The sequence below is a fragment of the Harpia harpyja genome, unplaced genomic scaffold (assembly GCF_026419915.1).
Source record: "Harpia harpyja isolate bHarHar1 unplaced genomic scaffold, bHarHar1 primary haplotype scaffold_328, whole genome shotgun sequence".
Classification (NCBI taxonomy): domain Eukaryota; kingdom Metazoa; phylum Chordata; class Aves; order Accipitriformes; family Accipitridae; genus Harpia; species Harpia harpyja.
Genome location: NW_026293276.1, coordinates 46,733 through 60,513, shown reverse-complemented (window position 1 = coordinate 60,513; position 13,781 = coordinate 46,733). Strand labels below are relative to the sequence as shown.

Sequence of the window (13,781 nt, the reverse complement as noted above, 5' to 3'; positions counted from 1 at the left end):
GGGCGCGCTGTGGTGGGTGTGCGGACGTGAAGCACGCGGGGGGGGGGCTGTCCCGGGGGATGACGCGAGTGGCCCCCCCCCCCCAGACCCCGCAGGGTTACCCCCTCCCCTGCTCACCTCAAGCTGCGTCTTGCCGCGGGGAAAACGGAGGGTTCAGGTGGGAGAAACGTCCCTCCTTGTCCCCATTTACCCCCTTTTCCCTCGCGTCTTTCCCGCTTTTCCCTCATGCTTTTCGTTCCTTTTCTCCTCACCTTTCCCCCTCCTTTTCCCCTCACCTTTCCCCCTCCTTTTCCCCTCACCTTTCCCCCTCCTTTTCCCCTCACCTTTCCCCCTCCTTTTGCCTTCACGCTTTTCCCTCATTTCCCCTCACTTTTCCTTCCTCTTCGCCCATTTCCCCTCATGCTTCCACCCCTTTCCTCCCACACTTCCCTCCCATTAGCCCTCCTTTTCCTCTCTTTTCCCTCCTTTTTCTTTCACACTTCCCCGTCATATTTTCCCCTGACATATTTCTCTCCTTTTCTCCCCTCACACTTCTCCCCCCATTTCCCCCCCTTTTCTCCTCACACTTTTCCCCATTTTCCCCTCAGGATCTTCCCTCCATTTCCCTCACACTTTCCCCTCCTTTTTCCTCTCACACTTTTCTCTCATTCTCCCCCTTTTCCCCTCAGGCTTTTTCCCATTTTCCTCTCAGCCTCTTCCCTCCTTTTCCCTCAAACTTTTCCCTCCTTTTCCATTTCCCCTTACACTACTTTTCCCTCCATTTCACCCCGTTTCCCTCACAGGCTTTCCCCTCACACTTTTCCCTCTATTTACCCCATTCTCCCCTTGCACTTTTCCTCACTTTCCCCTCAGGCTTTCGCTCCTTTTCCATTTCTCCTCATGTTTTTCCCTCCTTTTCTCCTCATGCTTTCCCCCTCCTTTTGTCTCAAACTTTCCCCTCCTTTTCTGTTTACCCTCACAGTACTTTTCCCTCCTTTTCACCCCATTTCCCTCACAGGTTTTCCCCTCACACTTTTTCCTCTACTTCCCCCATTTTCCCCTCACACTTTTCCCTCATTCTCATCCTTTTCACCTCACGCTTTCCCCTATTTTCCCTTCAGACTTTTCCCTCCTTTTCCATTTCTCCTCACACTTTTCCCCTTTGCTTTTCCCTCCTTTTTTTCACTCACACTTTCTCCACCATTCTTGCCCTCTTCCCCTCACACTGCTTTCCCCTCCTTTTCTTCTCACCTTCCCCTCATGCTTTCCTCTCACACTTTTCCTTTCTTTGCACCTCTTTTCCCTCACATTTTTGCCCCTCACACTTTTCCCCCATTCTTTACCTCTTCCTCTCAAACCTTTCCCTGAAACTTTTCTGTTTCCCCTCACACTACTTTTCCCTCCTTTTCACTCCATTTCCCTCACAGGTTTTCCCCTCACGCTTTTCCCTCCATTTCCCCCTCACACTTTTACCTCATTCTCCCCCCTTTTCCCCTCATGCTTTTCCCTCCTTTCTCCAATTTCCCTCACACTTCCCCCCTTTCTCTCCTTTTCTCCTCACACTTTTCCCTCATCCTTTTCCCCCATTTCCCTCACACATTTCCTCCCTTTCCCTCCTTTTTCTGCTCACACTTTTCCTACTTTTCCCCTCATGCTTCTCCCCATTTCCCATCTTTTCGCCTCATGCTTTTCCTACATTTCCCCTCACACTTTTCCCTCATTCTCCCCCTTTTCCCCTCACACTTTCCCCACTTTCCTCTCAGGCTTTTCCCTTCTTTCTCCAATTTCCCTCACGCTTTCCCCCCTTTCTCTCCTTTTCTCCTCACGCTTTTCCCTCATCCTTCCCTCTTTTCCCTCACACACTTCCTCCTTTTCTCTCCTTTTTCTCCTCATGCTTTTCCTACTTTCCCCCTCATGCTTTTCCCCCATTCTCCCCCTTTTCCCCTCACACTTGCCCTATTTTCCCCTCAGGCTTTTCCCTCCTTTCTCCAATTTCCCTCATGCTTTCCCCCCTTTCCCTCACACATTTCCTCCTTTTCCCTCCTTTTTCTCCCTACACTTTTCCTAATTTTCCCCTCACACTTTTCCCTCATTCTCCCCATTTTGCTCTCAGGCTTTTCCCTCCTTTCTCCAATTTCCCTCACGCTTTCCCTCACACCTTTCCTCCTTTTTCTCCTCACACTTTTCCTACTTCTCCCCTCACACTTTTCCCCCATTCCCCCTCTTTTCTCCTCACACTTTTCCCTCCTCGTCCCCCATTTCCCCTCATGCTTCCCCCTGCTTTTCGCCTCACCCTTTTGCCTCCATTCCCCTCACGCTTTCCTCTCTTTTGCCCCATTTCCCCCTTTTCCCTCCTTGCGCTTTTCCCTCCATTTCCTTCACATTTCCCCTCCTTTTTTCCTCACGCTTTCCCCCCTTCTCCTGCCATGTTCCCATCCCGCTTTGCTTCCGCTTCCCCTCACGTTTTCCCTTTTTCTCCCCCTCACGCTTTACCCCCCTTTCCCTGCATTTTTCCCTCCCCACTTCCTCACCATTCCCCCCATTTTCCTCATGCTGTTCCCCCCACGTCCCCTCCCCGCAGCACCCAGGACCCCCCGACATGGAGGACAAGCCCCAGGCGTCCCTTGGCCGCTTCGCCAGGTACAGACCCCAAAATGGCTCCCTGCCTGGGGGGAGGCATCTGGGGGCACCTGGGGGAGGGGGGGGTCACCCCCATGGCCGTTAACGACACCCACAGACCCCACTGCACCTGTGGAGAGTGATTACACTGCGCTAATGAGCCTTTTCTAATTAACATCTGAACATACCAGTGTCCGTCGTGAGTATATTCACCGACGTCTCTGACACACGTATGATCGATCCCTCCTATGTTTATGTGCATTGTTTAATATGTAAATTGCATCAGCAATAGATAAAGAGCGCCTCGTTGCACCCCTACATCATTGATATAATCAATACTTTAATTACGTCTATAGTGGCAATATTGATTACGTTAATGGCGGCTTTGTCAATACCGATTATATTGATGGGTCCAGATAGACATAAAATTATTGATGGAATTGATATATTGATATTCATTATATCAATATTGATTACATTTGTAAACTTGTTCACACATAATGTTACTTTTGTAATTAATATATTAGTATTAATTATCAACATCGATTACATTAGTGTTGATTTTATGTATATTGATTGTATTGATAGGTCTGGATAGCCCAAATTGTTGATAGATTTGATAGTGATTGCCGGATTTGGATAAACATAAAACATTTACGTAATTGATATATTAATACTAATTATATCAATATTGATCATATTGGTAGGGTTGGATAGATATAAAATTATTGATATAATTAATATATCGTTATTGATTATATTGATGTTGATTATATTGATAAGTCTGGTCAATAAGTCAGGCTTCACACCCTGCCCTGAACTGCCCCAAAAGCAGCAGAAGTTGCCCCAAAAGTGTCGGAAACAGCCCCGAAGGCGCCCAAATCCCCCCGTACCCCCCACTAACGCCCCTCTCCCCCCCCAGGCAATCCCGCACCGTCAGCCGCCACCGCCGCGACACCGACGCCACCGGGCCCGACAGGCTCTGGGCGTCGAGGTAGGGAACCTTGTTAGCGCCGGGCTCGTTAGGCGCCGGTAACAAAGTGGGGTGTCGTCCTGAGACCACGCCCGTCCGTCCCTCCAGCCCTCACCAGACGGACGCACGCCGACATCGCCAGGCCTCGCCGCTCACGGTATACATACGGCGACCCGCCTCGCTGCCATGTTTTTCCCAAAACTCCCGGGTTTATCCCCAGATTTACCAGCACCAACAACCGCCCCCTCCCCGCAGCCCCCCGGCACGCCGGCCTCGCTGCTGCCCTCGCCGCGCTCGCTCTGCCGCCGCCGCCGCCGCCCCCCCGCCCCGCGGTGGCACCCCCTCGGTCCGCTCCCACCTGGAGGAGCTGAAGCGGAGGCAGAGCAGCATCGACGAGTGAGGTTTTGGGGTGAAAACAGGCGGGTTTGGAGGCCGTGGGGTGGGTGTGCGGGTGACGCCCCCCCCTCCTCTCCTTCTCTGCCCCCCCCCCCCAGGATGAAGCGGCAGGCGTGGGGCGGGGACCCCCAGGTGAGCCGGGGGGAGTGGGGGGGCCCCACCCTGCCCCACAGCCCCCCCCGGGGAGGGGGCAGGAGGAGCCCCCCCCCCTCCCGTGGGGGCTGCCGGATGGGTGGGAGGAGCCATTCAGGACGGTGACTCCGCCCCACAGCCCCGGCCTTTGTGCCCCCTCCCGTGGGCCCCATAGCGTCCCCCTGTTGTGCCCTATAGGTGCCTCCTACGGGCCCCACGCTGACCCTATACCGTGTCCCATAACCGCCTCCTGCAGCGCCCCACGGCTGCCTCGTGTGGGGCCCATAGCCACTTCCTACACTACCCCGTAGCCGCCTCCTGTAGTGCCCCATAGTGACTTTGTATACTGCCCCATAGCCGCCTCCTATACTGCCCCATAGTGACTTCGCATAGTGCCCCACAGCCGCCTCCTCTAGTGCCCCATAGCCGCCGCGGGAGCTGGCCCCGCCCCGCCTCGGCCCCGCCCCGCCCCCTCGGCCCCGCCTGCGTCCCCGCGCCTGGCCCCACCCCTCCCCGCGCCTGGCCCCGCCCCTCCCTCGCGGCGCGGCCCCGCCCCCCCCTCGCGGCGCGACCCCCGCCCCTCCGTGCGCGCTGAGGTCACGCGCCGGCGGCGCTGTCAGCGGTGGCCCCCGGCGGGGCGGGAAGATGGCGGCCGGCGGCGGGGGCGGAGGCGGCGGCGGAGGCGGCGGCGGCCTCTCATTGCCGGCAGGTGGGGCCGGGGCGGGGACGGGGGGGGTGTGAGGTGCCGTGGGGCGGGGATGTGGGGGGGTGCGGATGTGGGATGTCATGGGGCGGGGGGCGGGGGGGGATATGGGGCGGGGGTGTGGGGGCTGTGGGGCTGGGATGTGCGGTGGGTTGTGGGGTGTCATGGGGTGGGGGTCAGGGGGTTGTGGGGTGTCATGGGGCTGGGATGTGGGGTGCTATGGCGTGGGGTTTGGGGGGGGGATGTGGGGTGTCATGGGGGGGGGTGTCTCAGGGATGTGAGGTGCCATGGAGCTGGGATATGGGGTACCATAGGGTGTGGGGGGCCATAGGGTAGGGATGCGGGGGGCCATGGGGCAGGGATCTTTGGGGTGCCATAGGATGGGGGTGTGGGATGGGATGTGGGGAGCCATAGGGTAGGGATGTGGGGGCCCACGGGGCACGGATCTTTGGAGTGTGGGGCAGGGATCTTTGGGGTGTGGTGCAGGGACGTGGGGTGCTGTGGGGCAGGGTGCTGAGGATGGTGACGGTGTCCCAGGAGTAGCCAGGCCTGAGCCATGGGCCACCTGTGGGGAGCCGTGAGCGACGTCCCCACAGTGTCCCCATGCCTGGGGCACCGTCCCCCCACCCCATCACCCACTTGGGGGGACACAACACGGGGGGGGGTGTGATACCCAGTGACACCCCCCTCCAGGTGCGAGCCCTTCCTCCGCGCCCCGAGGGGAGCTCTGAGGGCCCCGTGCCGCACCCCCAAGATGAGCAGCAAGGAACCCACCGAGGTCTCTGGTAAGGGGTGGGGGGGGACACGGAATGGGGGGACACACACGGGGGGGGGTGGGGGGACACGGAGGGGACACTGACCCCTCCCTCGCAGAGAGGAGCCACCTGAAGGTTTTCCTGCCCCGGAAGCTGGTGGAGTGTCTGCCCAAATGCCCCGTCCTGCCCAAGGAGCAGCTGCGCTGGAACACCAACGAGGTGGGGGGGGTGAGGGGGGGGGACGTGGGGGCATTCGGGGACAGGGTGGGGAATGGGGACGGTGAGGACACAGGGCGACATGGGGACAGGCACGGGGGGGCTGGGTATTGAGGACATGGCTGGGACAGCGAGGACACAGGGCATTGGGGACGGCAGGGGCACGGGGATGGGGGCACGGGGGGGACAGGGTGGTGGGGGACTCGGGGACAGTGGGGAAACGGGGGGGCCAGGAGACAGCGCAGGGTCAGGGACAGCAGGACAGTGGGGGACATCAGGGGACAGCGGGGTCGGGGGTGATGAGTGACAGCGTGACCAGGTGGGGGGACAGCAACGTGACCCAGCGAGGGTGACACGGGGGGGTGACAGCATGATGACACAGGGGGCCACCTCACCCTTTCCCACGCCCCTGCCAGGAAATCGCCTCCTATCTCATCACCTTCGAGAAACACGACGAGTGGCTCTCCTGCTCCCCCAAGACCAGGTGGGGCGGCCGTGGGGCAGCTGTGGGTCGCTGTGGGGTGCCGTGGGGGGGGTGGCAGGCTGTGGGGTGCCCGCCTCACCCCCATTTCCAGGCCGCAGAACGGCTCCGTCATCCTCTACAACCGGAAGAAGGTGAAGTACCGCAAGGATGGCTATTGCTGGAAGAAGCGCAAGGATGGCAAGACCACTCGCGAGGACCACATGAAGCTGAAGGTGCAGGGGGTGGAGGTAGGAGGCAGGGGGGCCCCCCCAAAACCACCAAGCCCCCCCCAAAATCCCCTGCCCCCAAAATCCGCTGCCCCCTGGCACAGCTGGGGGGAGCGGGGAGGGGGCGACTGGGGAGCCCTGACTGGGGATGGCGGGGGTGGGGATCCCCAAGGCGGGGGTCTGGGGGTGCTGGGGACACCCAAAGGGTGTTTTGGGGGGTATCAGAACCCCCAGGGAGTGAATTGGGGGTGCCAGGGCCACCCCCAGCCAGGCAGATGAGGGTGTGAGGACCCCCTGGTTGGTAATTTTGGGGGGTGAGGACCCCCGGAGAGTGACGTGGGGCTGTGAAGACCCCCCAAAGGGTGTTTTGGGGGTATTGGGGGGGCCCCCTGCTTTCTGGTGGGGGGGGTGTCAGGGCCCCCCCCCCCAGCCCGCCTCTCCCCGCAGTGCCTCTATGGCTGCTACGTCCACTCCTCCATCGTCCCCACCTTCCACCGTCGCTGCTACTGGCTGCTGCAGGTAACCTGGGGGGGGGCACACAGAGACCCCCCCCCAAAACTACACTGGGGGGGGTCCCCCACCCCCCAAAACCACAGACCCGGCTGTCCTGCCTCCCCCCTCCCCCTGCAGAACCCCGACATCGTCCTGGTTCACTACCTGAACGTCCCAGCCATGGAGGAGTGCAGCCGCCCCTGTGCCCCCCCACTGTGCGCTGGCAGCCCCCCGCTTTTGCGCCGGCGGCCCCCCCCCTTTGCGCCGCCACTGCCGACCCCCGCGAGTGGCTCAAGTGGTCGCAAGAGGAGCTCGTCGCCCAGCTCCGCCCCATGTGTAAGTGGGGTGGGGGGGTGGGGTACCCCCAAAACCCCCTTTTCTCACTTAATTTGCCCCCCCCCCGCAGTTCACGGGATGAAGTGGGGCTGCAGTAACGGGGGGGGGGGCCCCGGCCGGGCTCTCGCTGGAGCAGCTGGTGCAGCACGTCCTGGAGAGTCACCAAGCGCGGCCGCCCCCCCGCACCCACGCCTGCCTCTGCGCCGGGGGGCTGGGTGAGACGGGACCCCGAACACCCCTGGGACCCCCCCGGGACCCCCCCGGGACCCACTGAACACCCCTGGGAGCCCCCAAACCCCCTTGGGACCCTGCCCGGGACCCCTCTGAACACCCTTGGACATGCACAAATCCCCTGGGATCCCCCAAAACCCTCTGGGATGCCCCAGGGACCCCCCCTCCGAACATGCCCAGTACCCCCCCCGGGACCCCCTGAATGCCCCCTGGGCCTCCCCCGAACACCCCTGGGAGCCCCCAAACCCCCTTGGGACCCTGCCCGGGACCCCTCTGAACACCCTTGTCACCCCTCTGAATGCCCCCTGGGACCCCCCAGAGACCCCCCCGAACACCCTTGGGACTCCCCTGGGACCCCCCAGGCCCCCCAACCCCGCTCCGGGAGCCCTCTGAACACCCTTGGGACCACCCAAAGCCCCCTGACTCCTCCCCCGAACCTCCCTGGGACCCCCTGAATGCCCCTGGGACCCCCCCAACAGCCGCAGGGGACCCCCATTCCTTCCACCACTCCCCAGAGGACCCTCATCCTGCCCCCCCAAGACCCCCCCCCCCTAACACCCCCCCCTTCCCCCCCAGGCACCCCAGGCCACAAGTGCGGCAGCACCAAACACCGCATCATCTCCCCCAAAGTGGAGCGGGGGGGGCGGGGGGGCAGCAGCGGCGGCCGAGCCCCCCAAAGCCGCCCCCTCCTCCCCCGACACCACCCAACCCTCCCCAGGCCTGGGGGGGCCCCCCCCCCGAAGGGCCCCCCCCTTTTCCCCCGGGCCTCCCCCTTTTAGTAGTGGCCAATCTGGGGGGGGCGGCCCCGGGGGGGCCCGAAAACCCCCTGGGTCTGACCCCCAGCCAACACCTGGTGACCCCCGAGGGCTCCTGCCCCACGGCGCTGCCCCATGGCGCCGTGGGGCTGCCCCATGCTGCCCCCCCCCGCCGCCTTCGACCCCGACTGCTTCCTCAACAGCCCCCGCCGGGGCCAAACCTACGGCTGTGAGGCCGAAGCCCCTCCCGGCGCCCCCCCCCCGCTCCCCGAAGCCCCCCCAAAATTGGGTGGTGATGAGGAAGAGGAGGAGGAGGAGGGGGTGGGGGCCGGCACCGCCGGCACCCCCCCGGGACCTCGGCGCTACCCGCCGATCCCCAGCCCCCCTTCGGCCTCCCCTTTGCCGAGCTGCTGGCGGGTGACGGCGGGGTCCCCCCCCACCCCACACGAACCCCCCCCCCACCCCACGCACCCCCCCTTCCCCTCCTGCCCCCCCCCGACGAGCCGCCGGTGGCCATCACCGACTTCTCCCCGGAGTGGTCCTACCCCGAGGTGAGCCGGGGGGGGGGGCAAACCCCCCACCTGTGGCCCCCCTGCCCTCCACGCGTGGGGGGGCCCCGCGAGTGACACCCCTCCCCTTTATTTGCCCCCCCAGGGTGGGGTGAAGGTGCTGATCACGGGGCCGTGGGGCGCCGGCGCCTACAGCTGCCTCTTCGACCGCGTCGCGGTGCCGGCCGCCCCTGGTGCAGCCGGGCGTCCTGCGCTGCTACTGTCCCCGTGAGTGTCCCCGGGGGGGGGGTAGGGGCACAACCCACTCGTGCCCCCCCCCCCGCACAGTAGCTGACACCTCCCCCGCCTGTTTTTCCCCCCCGAAAAGCGCACGAGGCAGGTGTGGCCGCCCCTGCGCGTGGCCTGCCCCCCCCCGGCTCCTTTCGGCTGCTGCCCCATTCGAGTACCGGGCACGGGGCGGGGCGACCGGCCCCCCCCGGATCCCAGCTGGACTGGTTGTCCCTCGATGGTGAGTGGGGACCCCCCCAAAAGTCACTCCTCCCCCCACGGGGGGGCACCCCCAAAGTTGTCCCCACATGACACCTGGGTCCCCTGTATGGGGCAGGGGGGTTACGGGGACCCCAAAACTGCCCCCCCCATGGGGTGACACCATTTTGGGCCTGGGGGGGTGGAGCATCGGGGGGGGGACAATGACCCGGTGTTTGGCTGGGGGATGGGGGCTCTCCCGGACACCGGGGTGTCCCCCCACTCACCCCCCTGCCCCCCCGCAGAGGCCCAGTTCCGTCTGTCCATCCTGGAGCGGCTGGAGCAGCTGGAGACGCGGCTGGGGGCCCTGGCCCCCCCCGCGGCCCCCCCCCCCCCCCACGGGGAGCCCCCCCGGAGACCCCGCCGGAGCAGGTGAGGGCCCCGCCCCGACTCCTGGGTCCTGTCCCCCCCCATGTCCTGTGGTGGGGGACGGGGGGTGGCCCCCCACCTGGTCCGCGGCATCCCTCGGGGTCCCCCCATGTCCCTTACAGTCCCCCAGTGTCCCCTGACGTCCCCAGTGTCCCCCTGTGTCCCTTGAAATCCCCTGGTGTCCCTTGATGTCTTCGCTGTCCCCAGTGTCCCCCCCACTGTCCCCTGATGTCCCCCACATCCCTTAAAATCTGCTGGTGTCTTCCCTGTCCCCTGACGTCCCCAATATCCCCCTGCCATGTCCCTTGCCACCTTCAGTGTCCCCTGGAATCCCCCGGTCTCCCTTAATGTCCCCAGCGTCCCCTGTCACCCCCCCATGCCCCCCCGTGGTGTCCCCTGACATCTCCACGGGGACAGGGGCCGGGGTCCTGCTTCGAGGCGCGGGTGGTGGCCGTCTGCGAGGCCATGATGGCGCGGCCGGGCTGGCTGGGGACATCGTCGTCGTCGTCGTCGTCATCATCATCGGGGACCTCGTCGTCGTCATCGGGAACGGCGCTGGCCCATGGGGCCACCTTCCGCGGGATGACGCTGCTGCACCTGGCGGCTGCCCAGGGCTACGCCGGCCTGGTGGAGGCCCTGCGGCGCTGGCGGTGAGCTGGGGACACGTTGGGGACGGGGACAGGGATGGGGACCCCCCCCGTGACGCCCCAGGCTGTGTCCCCCTCCTGTCCCTGCAGGGCGCTGGCGGCCGACAGCCTGGAGCTGGAGCAGGAGGTCGACCCCCCTTAACGTGGACCATTTCTCCTGCACCCCCCTGGTGAGGGGGACAAGGGGACGGGGTGGGGACAACGGGGACACGGTGGGGACAACGGGGACGCGGTGGGGACGGAGGCAACAGCGGGGAGACGGCACGGTCGCGGAGACAGGGTGCCTGGTGGTGGCACAGGCAGGGCTGAGGGTACCGGGGGTGGCCTCTTGGGGACAAGGGGACCTCGGTGACCGGGTGCCACCGCGTCCCCAGATGTGGGCGTGCGCCCTGGGTCACCGGGAGGCGGCGGGAGCGGCTGTGCCGCTGGGACCGGCGGGCGCTGGCCGTCCCCGACACCCTGGGGCGGCTGCCGCTGGGCCTGGCCCGCGCCCGCGGCCACCTGGCCCTTGTCACCCGCCTGGAGGAGCTGCAGCCGCAGCTGTCACCTGCGTCCCCGCGCTGTCACCTCCCCGGCCTGCGCGTCCCCTCCCCGCTCTCCGCCAGCCCTGACACAGGTACGGTACCGTCACCGCGTCCCCTCCCTGCTCCCGGTCACCGTCATCCTGGTGTGGTCACTGCCGCCACATCCCCTCTCTGTTCTTGGTCACCCTGACACCCCATACGGCCACTGCCACCGTCCCCATGTCCCCCTAAATCCTCCCCGCTTCCCCCCCCCAGGGCGTCACCCGGTCCTCTCCAGCCTGTCGCCAGGTGTCCCCCCATGTCCCCTGTCGCCCCCCAGCCTCTTTGTGTCCACGACCTCCCGCCCCAACATGTCCCTTGTCCCCTCCCCAGCCCCTGCATGTCCCCTGGGTGTGTGTCCCCCCCAGGACTAAAGCCACCCCCTTGTGTCCCCCCAGGGCTGAGCACGGCCAGCAGCCTCTCCTCCCCCTCGGGGCTCTCGGAGGGACCAGCCTCCGTCCCCCTGCCCCCCGGCCCTCCCGGCCCCCCCGAGGACGAGAGCTGGGCGCCGCCCCCCCCCAGCCCCCCCCGACGCCGATGACGCCCTGCAGGTAACGGTGACCCCCCCCAGGGTTGGGGACCCCCCCCTCCCCGAGTGTCCTGATGTCACCCGTGTGTCCCCCCAGGCGGAGGTGGTGACGCTGGCCCAGCAGATCATCGAGGCCACGCCCGAGCGCATCAAGCAGGAGGCGCCGGGGGGGCCCCCGGGGACAGCGGGGGGGGCCCCAGCGACGGCGGGGGGGGCCCCTGGGGACGCCAGGGACGCCGGGGCTGAGCGCCGCCATGGCCTGGCTGGCCACCTACCTGGAGAGCGTCGACCGCCCCCCCGCGCCCCCCCCACAGGTACCCCCCGGGTTTTGGGGGACCCCCATATCCCCGTGTCCGCGGACACCCCCCCCACTATCCTTGGGGGGGTGGGGTGCACCACCCCCGCACCCTGACCCCCCCCTTGTGTCATGTGTCCCCCCCCAGAGCGGAGGCGCCCTCCCGGGGGTCCTCGGGGGTCCCCGAGCGGCTGCCCCCCCCCCCCCCTCGGCGGCCGGCTGGGCCGAGTTCCTCAACGCCTCGGGGGGGGGCGCGGGGGGAGAGCGCCGTCGCCCTCCTCACCCTCTCCGACCAGGAGCAGCACGAGCTCTACGAGGCCGCCCGCCTCGTCCAGGGCGCCTTCCGCAAGTACCGGGTGCGTCAGCCCCCGCACGGGGGGCCCCCCCAACCCCCCCCCCGGGACCCCCCACGGCGCCGCTGACACCCCCCCCCGCTCAAAATCCCTTCCTTTCCCCCCACCAGGGCCGGAGGCTGAAGGAGCAGCAGGAGATGGCGGCCGCCGTCATCCAGCGCTGCTACCGCAAGTATAAGCAGGTAACGGGGTGCGGGGGGACCCCAAAAACCCTGGGCCCCCCCACCCCCCCGTTAACGCCCCCTCTCTCTGCCCCACAAGCTTACCTGGATTGCTCTGAAGGTAACAGGGGTGCCTGGGTCGGGGGGGGGGCGGGCTGGGGGCACCCAGCGGTGGCCGGCGTCGCCCACGGGTGCTGAGGCGTGTCCCCCCCCGTGTCAGTTTGCGCTGTACCAGCGGATGACGCAGGCGGCCATCCTGATCCAGAGCAAGTTCCGCAGCTACGCGGAGCAGAAGCGGTTCCAGCGGCGGCGGCGCGCGGCCGTCCTCATCCAGCAGCGCTACCGCAGCCACCGCGAGCACCAGCGCCTGCAGCAGGGCCCCCGCGCCCCCCCCGCCGGCCTGCCCCCACGCCTCCGGTGCGGACCCGTGGGACGGGGGACTGGGGACACTGGGTGCTTGGGGATAGGTGACAGTGGGGGACGGGGGACTGGGGACACTGGGCGCTTGGGGACAGGGGACACTGGGTGATGGGACTGGGGACACTGGGCGCTTGGGGATGGGAGACACTGGGGTGCGTGGGGGTGGGGACAGAGTGCTTGGGGACACTGGGTGCTTGGGGGTGGGTGACACTGGGTGACGGGACTGGGGACACTGGGTGCTTGGGGACACTGGGGGGACACTGGGGGACTGGGGACACTGGGGGACACTGGGGGGACACTGGGGGACTGGGGACACTGGGGGGACACTGGGGGACTGGGGACACTGGGGGACACTGGGGGACACGGGGTGCTTGGGGATAGGTGACAGTGGGGGACAGGGGACGGGGGACTGGGCACACTGGGCGCTTGGGGACAGGGGACACTGGGGTGCGTGGGGATGGGGGACAGTGCTTGGGGACACTGGGTGCTTGGGGATGGGTGACACTGGGGGACAGGGGACTGGGGACACTGGGTGCTTGGGGACAGGGACATGGGGGTGCTGGGGAGGGGTGACACTGGGTGAGGGGGTGCTCGGGGACTGGGGGGCTGTGGGGGTCCTGACCCTCCCCTCCCCTCCCCTCCCCCCCCAGGGGCACCTTCCTCACCATCAAGCAGGACCAGGCGGCCCGGAAGATCATGCGGTTCCTGCGGCGCTGCCGCCACCGGTGCGGGACATGGGGGGGGGGACGGGGGGGGACAGGGGGACATGGAGAAGGGGGGCTGGGGAGGGCGGGGACAGGTGACACTGTGGGGGGGGGGGGCCGCGGGGCACCCCACGGAACCTGACCCCCCCCCTTGTGTGTGTCCCCCCCAGGATGGAGGAGCTGAAGCAGAGCAAGGAGGGGGACAGTTTACAGAAGCGGGGCCTGGCCTCGTGACGCCCCCACGGGGGGACCCAGGCGTCCTGGGGGGGCTTCCCCGCCCCCGGGGGACCCAGGCATCCGGGGGGGCAGCCCCTCCCCCCCAATTCCCCCCCACCCCCACAGGCTTTGCCTTATCTCTGGTGCCAAGCGCGCCCCCCCCAGACCCCCCCCAGCACCCGGCCGCCTGGGTCCTCCTTGGGGGAGTCGGGG

The 13,781-nt window shown here is 66.0% G+C and overlaps 2 protein-coding genes across 2 annotated transcripts; both read left to right on the top strand.

Annotated features, from left to right (window-relative positions):
• Positions 1-86: 86 nt before the first annotated feature.
• Positions 87-4,536, top strand: LOC128138307 (serine/arginine repetitive matrix protein 1-like). Its single transcript, XM_052779600.1, has 5 exons — positions 87-157; positions 2,561-2,619; positions 3,521-3,592; positions 3,680-3,967; positions 4,066-4,536. Exons 2-5 carry the CDS (start codon positions 2,579-2,581, stop codon positions 4,223-4,225), a joined length of 561 nt encoding a protein of 186 aa, XP_052635560.1. The 5' UTR covers positions 87-157; positions 2,561-2,578; the 3' UTR covers positions 4,226-4,536.
• A 147-nt stretch (positions 4,537-4,683) lies between these two features.
• Positions 4,684-13,757, top strand: CAMTA2 (calmodulin binding transcription activator 2). The gene is given in 31 exon segments (XM_052779595.1): positions 4,684-4,808; positions 5,496-5,587; positions 5,676-5,776; positions 6,190-6,257; positions 6,349-6,484; positions 6,911-6,982; positions 7,094-7,172; positions 7,214-7,291; positions 7,362-7,402; positions 7,404-7,506; positions 8,099-8,300; positions 8,481-8,694; positions 8,745-8,828; positions 8,932-9,015; positions 9,017-9,053; positions 9,154-9,298; positions 9,557-9,683; positions 10,098-10,330; positions 10,418-10,460; positions 10,462-10,497; positions 10,702-10,737; positions 10,739-10,943; positions 11,289-11,428; positions 11,517-11,744; positions 11,863-11,967; positions 11,969-12,070; positions 12,178-12,249; positions 12,329-12,349; positions 12,449-12,645; positions 13,299-13,373; positions 13,523-13,757. Coding segments are annotated over 30 exon segments (3,159 nt in total). The 5' UTR covers positions 4,684-4,808; positions 5,496-5,556; the 3' UTR covers positions 13,587-13,757.
• The last annotated feature ends 24 nt before the right edge of the window (positions 13,758-13,781 follow it).

Excerpts from the sequence above, each read along its gene's own strand:
- LOC128138307 (XM_052779600.1), top strand. The coding sequence starts at position 2,579 with ATGGAGGACAAGCCCCAGGCGTCCCTTGGCCGCTTCGCCAG. Across the intron at positions 3,593-3,679 it reads GACAGGCTCTGGGCGTCGAG|CCCTCACCAGACGGACGCAC; the intron begins GTAGGGAACCTT and ends CCGTCCCTCCAG. Across the intron at positions 3,968-4,065 it reads AGGCAGAGCAGCATCGACGA|GATGAAGCGGCAGGCGTGGG; the intron begins GTGAGGTTTTGG and ends CCCCCCCCCCAG.